This window comes from Aphis gossypii, chromosome 3, assembly GCF_020184175.1.
Source record: "Aphis gossypii isolate Hap1 chromosome 3, ASM2018417v2, whole genome shotgun sequence".
NCBI classification, from domain to species: Eukaryota; Metazoa; Arthropoda; class Insecta; order Hemiptera; family Aphididae; genus Aphis; species Aphis gossypii.
In genome coordinates, this window is record NC_065532.1 from 38,371,537 (window position 1) to 38,385,156 (window position 13,620).

At 25.3% G+C, this 13,620-nt stretch overlaps 1 protein-coding gene across 3 annotated transcripts in view; it reads left to right on the forward strand.

Moving 5' to 3' along the window:
* Positions 1-13,620, forward strand: part of LOC114123846 (adenylate cyclase type 2) — a 237,478-nt gene that overhangs the window by 191,820 nt on the left and 32,038 nt on the right. For 2 of the 3 annotated variants that reach the window (XM_050204703.1, XM_027986958.2), the window contains exon 2: positions 12,079-12,208. In XM_050204703.1, coding sequence (XP_050060660.1) covers positions 12,083-12,208 — 126 coding nt within the window. In that variant the 5' untranslated portion in view covers positions 12,079-12,082. Of the gene's footprint in view, positions 1-11,229; positions 11,375-12,078; positions 12,209-13,620 lie in introns of those variants that run through there. The other variant, XM_027986960.2, reaches the window with a different exon arrangement.

Genomic DNA, 13,620 nt, shown 5'->3' on the forward strand with positions numbered 1-13,620 from the left:
TATGTGTGTGCGTGAATGTAAATAATGAACCAAAATGATAGAATCACAACAAAATATCTAATTGTATTGGTTATTCAATCTTGTGTAGGTACCTACACAAAAATACTTGTTTTACGAAATATGAAAATTGTTGAGTTAACTACACATTCAGTTTAATACCTCGAATGTTTGTTCAGAATAATTGAATATGTTTGTATATTGACTAGGTAGGCATGCTACAGATTTTAGAACCACGAGTGTTTTTATTTCATTTTGTATATCAATATTTTATGACAAGTTTTATTTTCAAACAATACTGTATTCTAAAATTTAAATCGCCAGAGTCAGTGATATTTTGATAATTTTGTTTACTATGGTAATAATAAATAAAATATAAAGCATTTTTTAATATTTTAAATGCAGAAATAAATATTTATTTTCAATATCATTTTTTTTTTTTTTTAATTAAAATAAAATTAATACCGAATGCATTAATTCCAAATAAAAAGCGTTAGGTATAATTATTATATAACGTGAATTAATTGTATAAAATATATCCATGGTGATTACCTACGTTATTTCACTTAAAAAACATAAAATATTTTTAAATAATATGTAAAATCTTTGTTTCAAGTTCAATAAATCATTTTTTGATTACATCTTCACACAATTTAAAAAAAAAATCCATATTATATAAGCTAATTATAACTAATTTAGTTATACATCTCAAACGACAATAAACTTAATCGTAAATATTTTAAATATTAGTAAGCATATTGTCTTTATATCTGAAATCGCTTTTCGAATTTCGATGCACCATTCAATTATTGATATACATTTCTTATTCTGTCCGCGAAATATAATAAAAATAAACATTGAGTTTTATTCTTCTACGATCTAAAATATGTAGAGAAATGATAAAAAGAGTATTCGAAATATATTACACGAGCTAATAAAACAGTACAATATATTGTTTTTTGTAAGCTCTGAATACGAATAAAAAACAAAATGTATTATTTGATACCTTTTTTTTAAATAGCATGATTTATGATGATACTGATTTTTAATTTAAAATTTGACTAAGAAGATTAATATAAGATTATCTCTAGTTACTTTATTATAGATTTTGAGTGAAAAATTAATTTCTATATTATGTTTGTTAATGTTTTAACAATTGTTCAATTTTTCAGTGGACATCTTTGAGGTAAAATAATTTCTCAAATATCCCACTACTTTGTTAGTTATACCTTTAGGGAAAGGTCTTTTTTATTTTTTCAGAAGTTTTTCAAAAGTTTAAGACAAACTAGCTACAAATGTTAATTTTTTTTTGTGAAAATTCTTGCGCTGTTCAATATCATTTGAAATTCTAAAACGACGAATTTCCATTGCTTTAGTACCACGAATTTATCCAGACCGATTATTTTATTATAGTTAAGATAAATAAAATGTTTATTTATAATAATAGTTAGCTATACTCACGTGATTATATTTATTTATTTTTATATATTATAGTATAAACTAGAGGATTGGTTAAATTTCCATTAATAATATCTACAAATATTTTTTAAATATATACTTTATATTAAATATTAGTTAATTTAATTTGTACAGTTTAAGATTTAGTTACATAAGCATTATCCGGATAAATTAAAATTTGATTTACTTTGCATAAATCTGGACGACTGAATCATACAAAGTGTTGTTGATTAATATTTCTCGTTGGTATATGTACTGGTGGTATATTTCGCCTTAAAATAATTAATAATGTGAGTGTATGTTATCCATATTGTAGGATTTTCTTTTGACATAATAAGATAAATGTATGATCTAAATTGTTGTATAATATGATATATCTTATTTTATATGCTCTTTGTGTAAACCCACGTGAACATATTATAATTTTATTTTGTTTTATTCGATATTTTAATTTAACTGCTATAGGTTTTAAATTTGTGATAGTTACGTTTTTTTATTTTGTGTTATAATATCAAATTTATTCGAATTCAGTATTTTTTTTGTTTCTTGTAATTCGATTATTTTAGTCCAATAACTTATTATTTATGTTCATTAAGATTATTTTAATCGTGTATATATACTTACATATGTAGTTTATGCATACTTTTTTTTTTTTATAATTTTAATCAAAACTATTTCAAAGCTATTGTTTACTTGGTTGTAGCAATATTAACGTTTTAATTTATTGTATTGATTTAAAAGTAAACTTTTTTTAATTCAATTAATCACCAGGTACAAACGACAATTAATATTTTTTGTTTTGTTATTTTAATTTTATAATATTTTTAAACTTCTTGGAATTGCAATACATGTGTAGAATAAACATTGAATATAATGAATTTTGTTTTAAGTTTCAGCTAACTCGTGTTATTATTTATTAAAATTAGATAGGCTTTTTATTAGCTTAGGTTTTTTTTTATAGTTTCAGTTTTTCTTATTATATTTTAAGTACCTACATATATGAGTAGGTACTACTGTGCTAGGTTTACCATAGATATATATTTTGATATAAGCGATTATCAAAATAATTCATAATACGTAGTGTAAGTAAGGTTTTAGAAATGAATATTACCATGAATATAATATTACATTATTTCCCAGGGGTATGAATTCCCTTGTTGCCTATACATTTACTTTACGTTATTTTACGTATCTTCTAAATTTTTTAAATTTTTATTTTCATTTTTTTATTTTTTTTTTCTTTTGATTGACATTAATTTGTTGTTTTACAAAATCTTTACATACCTAATAATAACTAATACTTTTTAAGTAAACGTACACATTATCTTGTGCCAATTTATGCAAAATTATTATAAAAGATAAAATTCTTTATTTTGTTTACTTTATAGTTCATTTTTCGCCGTTAAGACATGTAACAGCTTAAGGGTATAATAAATGTACAAAACAGTAAACAAGTGCTTTATATAAAACTTCATGAAGTTTACATATCTCTTTTAAATCCTTTTTTGTACATCACGTAATGTAATATAAATGTAGTAAGAAAATATCAAAAAATATTACGAACGAAATTTATATTGTTTAAATAAATAATAGTATATAATATAATATAATATCTTATATGTGAACTATAAATAATTTTTGAGATTGACCATGACAGTGTAATATAGTTTTTTCATCATTATATTAATGCAAATCGATTATGTAATGTTATGAAAAATATAATAATTTATTATTGCTAAAGTACACGGTCAGTTGTAGCCATTTGTAGTCATTTATCATTGAACCATTCCATTAACAAATTCTTTGTACCAATATTACAATTAACAGCATATTTTAAGAATCACTTGATTGACAACAAAATACATTACTAATAACTGTTTATTTATTCATTTATTGTCGTGGCTTCAAATATATTTTATTTTTTACATTAAGATATCATTTATTCTATATTATGTAGTTATCTACTATAGTACTATACAGATATGAAACTTACGTTACTAAATCATTTACAAATATTTTGTGTTATTACAATTCCATTTAAAAAATTATTCATTTATAATATTTAATATACGATCATATAAACGTAAATAATATTTAATATAAAATATGTACATAAATAAACTTTTCATTCAATAATTCATTAATATGTATTCCTATATCATATTTCATCATTTGATTTCCTATGCTAATATTATTCGTGTTTGAGTAAGTACCCATAAAAATATCTTCAAAAATACATGAGTATGTGTTTTGTTTGTTTTTATTATTTTGACCGAGTAAAATTCAATATATTTTGAAGGTTTTATATTTTTACCACTTTCATGTGTTTTTGTAAAATTTTAACAGTATTAACTTCAAATTGGTGTTCAACTTTGATATATATTTTTAGGGAATTACATTCTCAGCCTTAGTCATAACCCAAGTGTCAAAATCATATACTTCTTCATACTATTAAATCATTTACCATTCACCACGTTGATCTTCAAAGGTCATATCCTTTAAGTCACCAAAATAACCATACTACTCCAAATTTAGAAAAGACTTTTAAAAACATACTAACACCCAAAAATAAAAATCTACAATCTATATCTGTTTCTAAAAATCTCCTCCAGAAAGTTTAATCAGCAACAAGAATGAGACATATTATTATTCAATTAATTAAACACATATCATAACATCTTAAGCTAAATTCACTAAATAGGTGAACTAAATAGTAAATAATTCTTTCACAACACCAGCAAGTCTCTTTTTTAAAATTATACTATACATTTAGAGATTATACTTTTTTAATTAAAAAATGTCCAATTTATTAACAAATAAAATTAAAAGTTCCGTAAAGTTTTGTTAAATACTGTAAACAAAATATATGTGATTATAACATATATAATGATAGTTAAAAAAAAACCGGGAAATCACTATAATGTTTAGTAAGTTTTGAGTGTACTTTGTTGTTTCGTCTATTCACTATTGAATAGGTAGGTCACTTTAATTAATGTTTTAAATTTTAATTCAGTAAAATAAATCGAAAAACGATTCTGAGCGAAGACAGAATCAACCTCTAATTCTAAAAAAATGTTATGGTTTTTATACATAACTGATATATTGCAATTTTTATTGTCAGCTATGTATTTATAATATTAAGTTATTTTAACGTGTTTATAATTATAATTTAAATTATAATTATTATTATCAACTAACATAATTTTTCAAGTCACAAATACAATCTACAATATAACTTATAGGTAGGTAGTTATATTATTTTCTTAGTCTAAGATTCTCTAATAATATTCAGAATGGGTAATAACCACGTGCGAAATAATATTAAAAAATTAGAAGTTGTTAATGATTTAAACTAATAATATTTATACTTAATATATTCGCAATGTGTGACTACTGTCTATTAATATTGAAAAGATGATATCATTAAAGTAGTTTTTAGAGTTGAAATGATTTTCTAGTTTTGATGTTTAGATAAAGAATATTTTTCAGTAATCATCATCGTTTGAAATGACTATTTTTTTATTATCAAGGTAAGGTTTAAATTCTTTCCTTCTTAGACGATTAGTAATGGGTTTTACACGAATCCGCTAAAATTAATTTAACACACCTCTATAAGATGTCGGTTTATTACTATCAGCATCGTCATTGACCATTGTAATATTGTTGTTTTTGATCGTTTCTCATTCACAAGGGTCTAACCACAAATCTATGAATATTTTTAACAAGCAGAGAATTGCAATTATAGTTTTTAGACTAAATACTACTTTTGTTTTCATATAGTTGTACGGTCAAATTTACATCATATAACGTTATAATTTTGGGCTTTAACAGGGAGAGCATTATTGGAAGTGTTGTTGATCTGCAATTCACTAATAAACAAATGTCAGTCTCTCATTATGCTTAGCACAAATTTTCACGAGTAGACGTGAGTGTTTTGTTTGTATTAGTTTTCCTAGTTGGTTTATCGTCGTAAATATTGATTAAAGATTTTTAAAAGCGTAAATGATCAGCTAATGTTATTATATTATACGAACGCATATATATGGTACATTAATATACAACGCATGCTCCGCGTCCAGGTTCAAAACAATTTATTCAGGACTCTTCTCGGTTAATGCGTAACGTGTATGCTTAATAGCGTTGTCAACTATATTCGTTGTTTTTATGAAATCGCAGACCACGGAGCTATTATTAATCATATTTTACACCGGTTACCCGGTATCTCATGGCTAAAAGTTTGGGTTAAGTTTCAGCAAATAACAAATGCTCGTGTCACACTGTCGCCATCTATATATTGCACTTTAATAAGCCGCGGCAGCAACTATATTATACTCGTAATATCGCAGCGCGTAAATTATGTACGATACCCAAAGTGGCTGGCCGGAGTCGTAGGTGGGTATCGTCGTAAATAAAACGTGGCGGCACCGATGGACGGTAATATTGGTTTTCGTGCATTATATTGGATTTCGTTCGGGTCGACGAAAATCCGTTATTGCAGGACTCGTGTAAATGGTTTTTCCGGAGAGGCGCACACACGATAAGTCCATAATATCATATAATATTATATTAGGATGTGAAATGTATTTTATTATATTAATAACAACGTGTTAAACGGCGAGAAATCATATGAATGATGGGTTTGACGTAGGCCAAGTTAAACGCGTCCCCTATAAAATGCAATATATATATATGTATAATATCGGTACTCCTATATAGTACCACGTAGATAGAACCTATATCAACCGTCCTCTCATTAAAGTATTATTTAAACCGTTGCAGTCGTTATAGTAATAGTAAAAAAAATGTTACGTATTATTTTTTTTTCACTTTTTTTTTTTTGCATTAACTGCTTATATTTTCATAATTATGTCGTTTCCAATAAAATATTCCGTGCACGTTAAATAAAGTAAAACGAAACGACAAAGGTTGTGGTCGTGAACGATTTTCACAGTGCAGCGTATGACGTAGGTAACGATCGAATATACAAATGTTGGAAACCAAATTCGACGACGGAAATATCGCAATAAACGCGTTATAATATAATATCAATCAGTAACAATATTACTATTACACTATATCTGTCGTGTCGTAGAAATGTAAATAAATTTAAAAATAACAATAATATTAATGTCGGAAAATTTAAATGCGCGCCGTCGTAGTTGCATAGTAGTCTCGCATAATATAACATCATATTATTATTGTGTGTACATAAGTACACGAGTATAATATTATAACGCATGCGTATTATATGTATATATATATTTATTGTGTACACCTACTTGTGGTTGTCAATGCGACTTCCTGACATTGAACGCCGCCGCCACAATAGACGTTGCATGCGTGAATAATATTACATATTTATCGTATTGTAACCACACAATAATATTAATAATATAATCATCGTATAATTTCATCGATAGTACTTCATGTGTATATGATAATAATCTACGCCACTGTAAGTTTGACCACAATAACAAAACAATGTTGATGCCACGTGTAATGAATAATAATATAATTATTATTAACGTTAGCGTGCGTATAATGTATCTAAAATATAATATCTAATAGACTGCAATTATCAAAATAATTGAATAAATTAATATTATATATATATATATACTATGAGAACATCATGATTCAAGTTTTTTTTTTTTAATTTAATTTTTCAATACATTACGTAATTATTGTGAATTAATTTTTTTTATTACTTAATCATTTCCTAGGTATATTAAATCTATAATAAATTTAAATATATTTATATTATAATACGATATGATCACTTCAATTTGTATATCGCATACAAGTTATTGTATTATTATTCGACATTCCATTTAACAAGATATTTTGTGCACTATGTGTGCTTACCTATATTACGAGTATATTCGTAGATCTAAGAACAAATACATTCTAACCCGGAAATCGATAGATTTGAATTGAACTCTAAAACAAATAGTTAGCCATTATTTCCACTTTTTCACTTCAGTATAAATATTTTCAATTTTCAATTTCAATCAAAGGAATGGATTCACCTATAAAAAAAACTATAACTCTGTTCTAACCAATTCGAGACGAATGGATTGGTGTTCTCGATTTTAAGACATAATATATTTTTATTAGAAAAATGTAATTTTTGATAATCATCATTAAAACGTTAACAAACAATAGTAATAGTTAGTTAATACAGAAAATAAAATTGTAGCCAATTAAACGAAAAAATCTATAAAAATGAATAACTAACTCGGGCAATAATTTAATAATACAGTGATTCGTCAACTGTCAAGTATGTACCTACATTGCACAATCCCATTTTTCTTTAATAATAAATATATTCAAATACTTATTTTTGGAATTTTAAGTTTAGGATTATATTAGGACTATATTTTAAAATACTAGGATTTTTTTATTTTAATCTTATTTTAAGAGTGTACAGTGATGATATAAACTTATTTTTTTTTTTTTAATAAGAACCTCCCTTTTTTAAGTAATTCAAAATGTTTCTATATTTTAATTGTGTTGAAATCAAAATTCAAACGAGTATATTTTTAATTAATTTAACTTAAATTACATCAAGTAATAGCTAGGATAAAAACCCACAAGTGAATATATACCATGATACCATGATGATTCGAATAATTATAGCATTATACAATTTCATAAATTTATAATTAATAGTATAAACTACACATTTAAAATGAGTACTAATAAACTAAATATTACATTTTATATTTTATGTAAAACCATTATTAAAGACTTTTATTTTTAATAACATAAAGTTTATTAATAACTCGAAAAATATGCTTTTGAATTTCATTAAGATTTGTCGTCATATTAAAAAAAATTATCTCTTTACGGCAATATAATATAGTAAAAAGGGTTGTTTCTCAATTGAAAAAAAACAAACTTGTATTGTCACAGAATACTTATTAAATGGTATAAAAAAAATCAAATCATTTATATATCGTCTTCGAGTATAATATTTAAAAATTGCAATAACCATAGAAGTCGGATAAATGCACAATTAAAAGATACAAAAAAAAAAAAGAGAGAGATAAGCATACTTATAGTGAATCACACAAATGACGACGAAGCGTTTACGTATCATTCAACAATGACAGACGACAATAGGTACCTATAGTCGTAATAATAAACGTACTCACGAGATTTCTAAAGAAAAAAATTGTTCACAAGGATTCAATGATAATTTTAACGTACGTATTTAATAAAGGGGCGGGCGTAGTTTTATAACGGTACCTAACTATTATGTGTGATTTACCCTTGGAATCCACGTCGTTTTTTAAATACCAGCTGAACGTTTAATATAAAATATTATATAATACCTACATAAATACGTATCATGTACAGTCTATAAAAATTTGCGAAAGTAGTAACGTTAAACATATTTTACTCTTCTAATCGTTCCGCGGTTAAATTCTAAAATCGTCGTAATTATGAACGTTATATTAAAACCAGCTCAATGTCATACGATAATAATATAATAATATTATAGTGAATGTTGCGTTTTATAATCGTCCGAAACACGGATATGAGTAATCACCTATAATTCCGCGTACTTGTATTTTATTGTTGTTTTTTTTTATTTCCAGTCCACTAGTTTTATTTATTGTGATCCATTATTGTTTTATTTTTTTTTTTTCATGTATTTTCGTGTTTATTATTTTAGTATTTTAGTTAATCATTATTATAATATACTAATACCTACTATTCCTCTCATAGGAACAGTGTGATTTAAAAAATACGCACAATTCGTTAACGCAGTAGTCTATTCTTCTGAAATTGTTAATAAAATGATCCATCAAATATATATATATATGACATTTTAATATTAATCCATGTGTATAAATACACGACGTGTATTAATACGTTCAATATAACAATATTACTTGTTGATAAATCACAACCTGTCAAACTGCAGTGCGTCAACGAATTTATTATAAAATAAAAACTAGAAAAAAACCGCTACAATTTTAACATAATATAAACTTTAATGTGTTTGGTTGGAAATCATATGGTCAAAATCTTATATTTAAGAGTAATAGTTATTAGCCATAAGCTATTTTATGAAAAGTATACTTCTATGACCTTGTAATTATATGAATAATAAATTGATAATTATGGTCAGTAAATATTTAACGACTCATACAATGCTGCTATACGGTATTGTATATGATTAAAATACATTTTAGATGATATGATATTAGTATAAATATATTACCTTTTCATCGAATTGGATAAAAATCAAACATATGGTAGAAAATTCAAATAAAATGAAATCATGGAAAATGGAAATAAATACAATCTGTAGATTTTTTTTTCAAGTAATTTATTTTGTAGTTAAAAAAAAATATTTAACTGCTTTAAAATAACATGTGTATTCACTGCAGTATTTAGTATCTTTTTTTATTGTCACAAAAAAACCAAAAAAAAATGGTATCCGAAAGGATCTCACAATTTTATTATAAATGTGATAGATAAACTATGATAAATTATTAGTCTGAATACTAGGTAGCAAATCTAATATTGACATCAAGTGATTTATAACATTTGTAAAATATTAACTGTGGTCAGACTTTAAATTCTGACTGTAGTTTTTAATTGTTATGCCTTCAAATCCTGTTAACCTAAGCTAATCTTTGAGCCCAAAAGTGAACAACTTTAAATAATCCCTTTCTTTAAATCCAGTTAACTGTATGCTTAATTATATAATTTAATTTATATCGTATATTTTAATCTCGTAACGTAAATAATTTCGTTAAATCATACTTTAATTTTATATCAGCTATTTTACACGATTAAATAATAATGATCTCTCTAATATTGTAATAGTAACATTATCAGTATATCAGTACAATATTAAAATCTATTGAACTTTCTGTTAAGCATCCTTACAAATATTTAGTTAATTATTTTTCTGGAAGATATTTTCAGTAAATAATATTTGCTTGTACATTTTTACGTACATAGTCTTATTGTATTTAGATTTTAAGCATACCTATACATTTAATTTTGTTTAAATCGAGTAGTATGTTTTAAAAAACATTTATGTCAATTGAATGAAAATAATAGTTGAAAGTGACTTAACAATATGATGTTGAGCCAATATTATTTTAAAATAGCCTGGAAATAAATCTATTTTGTAAACATATGGATTAGTCAAAGAATATAAAGATAAGTCAAAGCAAAATTCGATATAATAAAAGGTATTTATCAATATAATACATTAATAATAATATACAGCTAGCTAAATTCGAAGTAATTTAGAGTTTCTGACATAATATTATTATCTCGTTCGTGTGTATATATTATAATATATAAGGGAAAGCGGGGTAGTCCCGTACGAGAGGCAAAACCGTATGATAAGGTTCTCTGAACGTTGAGTCACGATCACGGTTTAAGAATATATCTTGAACCATGGTCACGATGGAAAAAAAATTATTGATATTTATTTATCCATGACCGTTTGTTATTGACAAAAATTAACCTCGATTCGAATAAATTCCCTCTCAAATTCCTATTATCATAAATTAATAATATTATGTATAAATCATATTTTTTTTTACATATCATAATTAAAAATATTCATACTTAATCTTGTTTGGTTTGTACAAAAATCGTTTTAATTTACGAAAAAGTAAGTACAGATTATTTAATAATATAATTTGGAGCAGTAATATTGTTTTTACTTAATTACTATTAGTTTAAAGCCACCTACTGTGGTGCAAAAATTTATGTCATTATGCAAGCTGTCTACAATGATAATGAGTCAAAAATAGAAATATTTATCAAAAGTAAACATTATAGTTAAACATTAAAATTACTATAACAGTACCTAAAATAAATCTCTACTCCATATCCCCTCTCATCGCTGCGAGCGAACGCCTATAACAATTGTATATAATAGGTAAATATAAATCATTATTATTTTATAAAAAATTAATTTTTTAACAATAATTTGTGTTATTAAACATTTTTAATAGGAATTCGCCGATTATATTTTTACTATTTTAGATCGTAAAACTATCATACGGTCTTAAGCCAAGACTAACACGGTTTTACCACACATATGGTTAAAAAACTTTAAAAATGCTTAAATTTTATTGAAGCTAACAATATTTTTAATTTAATTATGTAATCCGATTTTAAATTCTTAAAATTTTGTAAGTTCTACAGTGCTTAGAAATTAGTAGTACAGTTCTGCCCAGCCTTCCCCTATATAGGATAAAAACCATAAAAGCTTATATCAATTTACATTATTGAATTTATTAATAATGAAAAATTAGTTTTTTAATATCAAATTTAATCACTACCAGGTATATAGTATAAATTAATGCAATTTAGTAAGTTCTATGTCTTGTAACTTTTGTACTAAAATCAAAAAATGTAATCAGGTTTGCGAGAACTTACAACTTTAATAAATGAAACATTTATGTTCTTATAACTTTAATGTCATTAAGACTGTATAAAAAATAAACTGCTCTAAAATGTTTTCTTCATTAATGTTATGAATGTATAAACATCAGAAATAATAATTAATTAATAATTAGCATAATGCTATAAAAATATTTTTTTGTAAAGTACATTGTTTTTTTTTTTTTTTTTTTACAGGGATATGGATTTAGAAGAGCTTTACCACAAGTATCGTATTCGATTAAAGCAATCACTTTTTACAACGTTTGCTTCTATCGGATTGGTTGTTTGTACTATCACTTTAATGATGTTAATTATATTTTACAATGTGAGTATGAAAAAATATGTATAATTTATCTAAATATAGTGCGCGTGTTAATTTAACCGGGAGATAACTTAAAATGTTTAAAAAAAAGACGAAACATAAAAGTTACCTCACGTATATTGCATACAATTATACATAGTACAACACCTGTCTGTTTTGTACTCAAACTTTTTCTAAATTTTTAACATCAATTAATAATAATAATAAATTTAATTATGAGAACAGAATATAACGTATGTTTTTAAGACAATCAAAACGTTATAAAAATAATTTAAAACTCTTTTTATTTGTAGTATTTATTCGTTGGACATTAATAAATCTCAGTCCCACTCACGATATAATATGTACAAGCAAACAAAGTATAGATAGTGATGCAATAAATTTTAACAGCTACTAAGATTATAGTGAAAAATTTCGTGCGATTTAAGCATATATAAGTATAATAACTTTCTATTAGAGTCCGTCTCGGAGATGAATTATTATGGTACGGTCGTTGAATTAAGTGGAAAAAAAATGTCGTGTTTTATTTTTATTCAAGCTCTCGGTCTTTTGATGAGACTTCCATGGTAGAACTATCACACTGAACTTAAAGTTATTATCAAACACGAATCCGTCACAATATCACATCATGATTTCCAGAAACCTAGAAGGTTATGCATATGATTTATCCTGTTAGAGCTGTCTGGCTGAGCGTGAATTCCACAGAAAAATGGACGAATTTGTGAAATCGTATTATTATTTTTTATCGTTATTCGCTATTCACGAGGTTTATTTATGCAAGCGGGTGCACACTGTCGGTTAGAAATTATGTACGCAATACGAAACGCTGTCGGTAGCACGGAAGACAAAAAAAAAAAAAAGGTTTTATGTACCTACATACACAACCTACCTATAATACGTCCCGTTAAGAATATCACACGCACAATTTTTTCGAAAATAAAAACAAACCTGTTACACTATAATCCCGTTGAATATGATAACCCGAAAACTCTTCGATGTACAATGTTTTTACTAAATAAATGTAGTGTAACAATATTATGATTGAGACATCGAAATCGCTCACATAAACTGACATCATCTTATCAACAAATACTGTTCTGTATTGTGTCGTTAGTGTATTATTTATTTATACAAAACGGACGAGGTCAAAATGGCGGAAAGTGACGTCAAATGAGATTTTCGCTAAGACTGTAGATCACTTCTAGGTGGTAAGTTAGGATGAGCTGTCTTAGTGTTTGACTGCTCTCGAAGTAATCGAAGCGAATAAAATACGTTCGTTCGAAGTCATAATATTTATATTAGTAGTAGGTATTACTATATATTATAATGTTATTCTCGGCTCTTATACGAATAAATTCATATTATATTAATAAAAATAATAGTTTCGGCGATTGAACTATTTTGTTTTTTTTCCG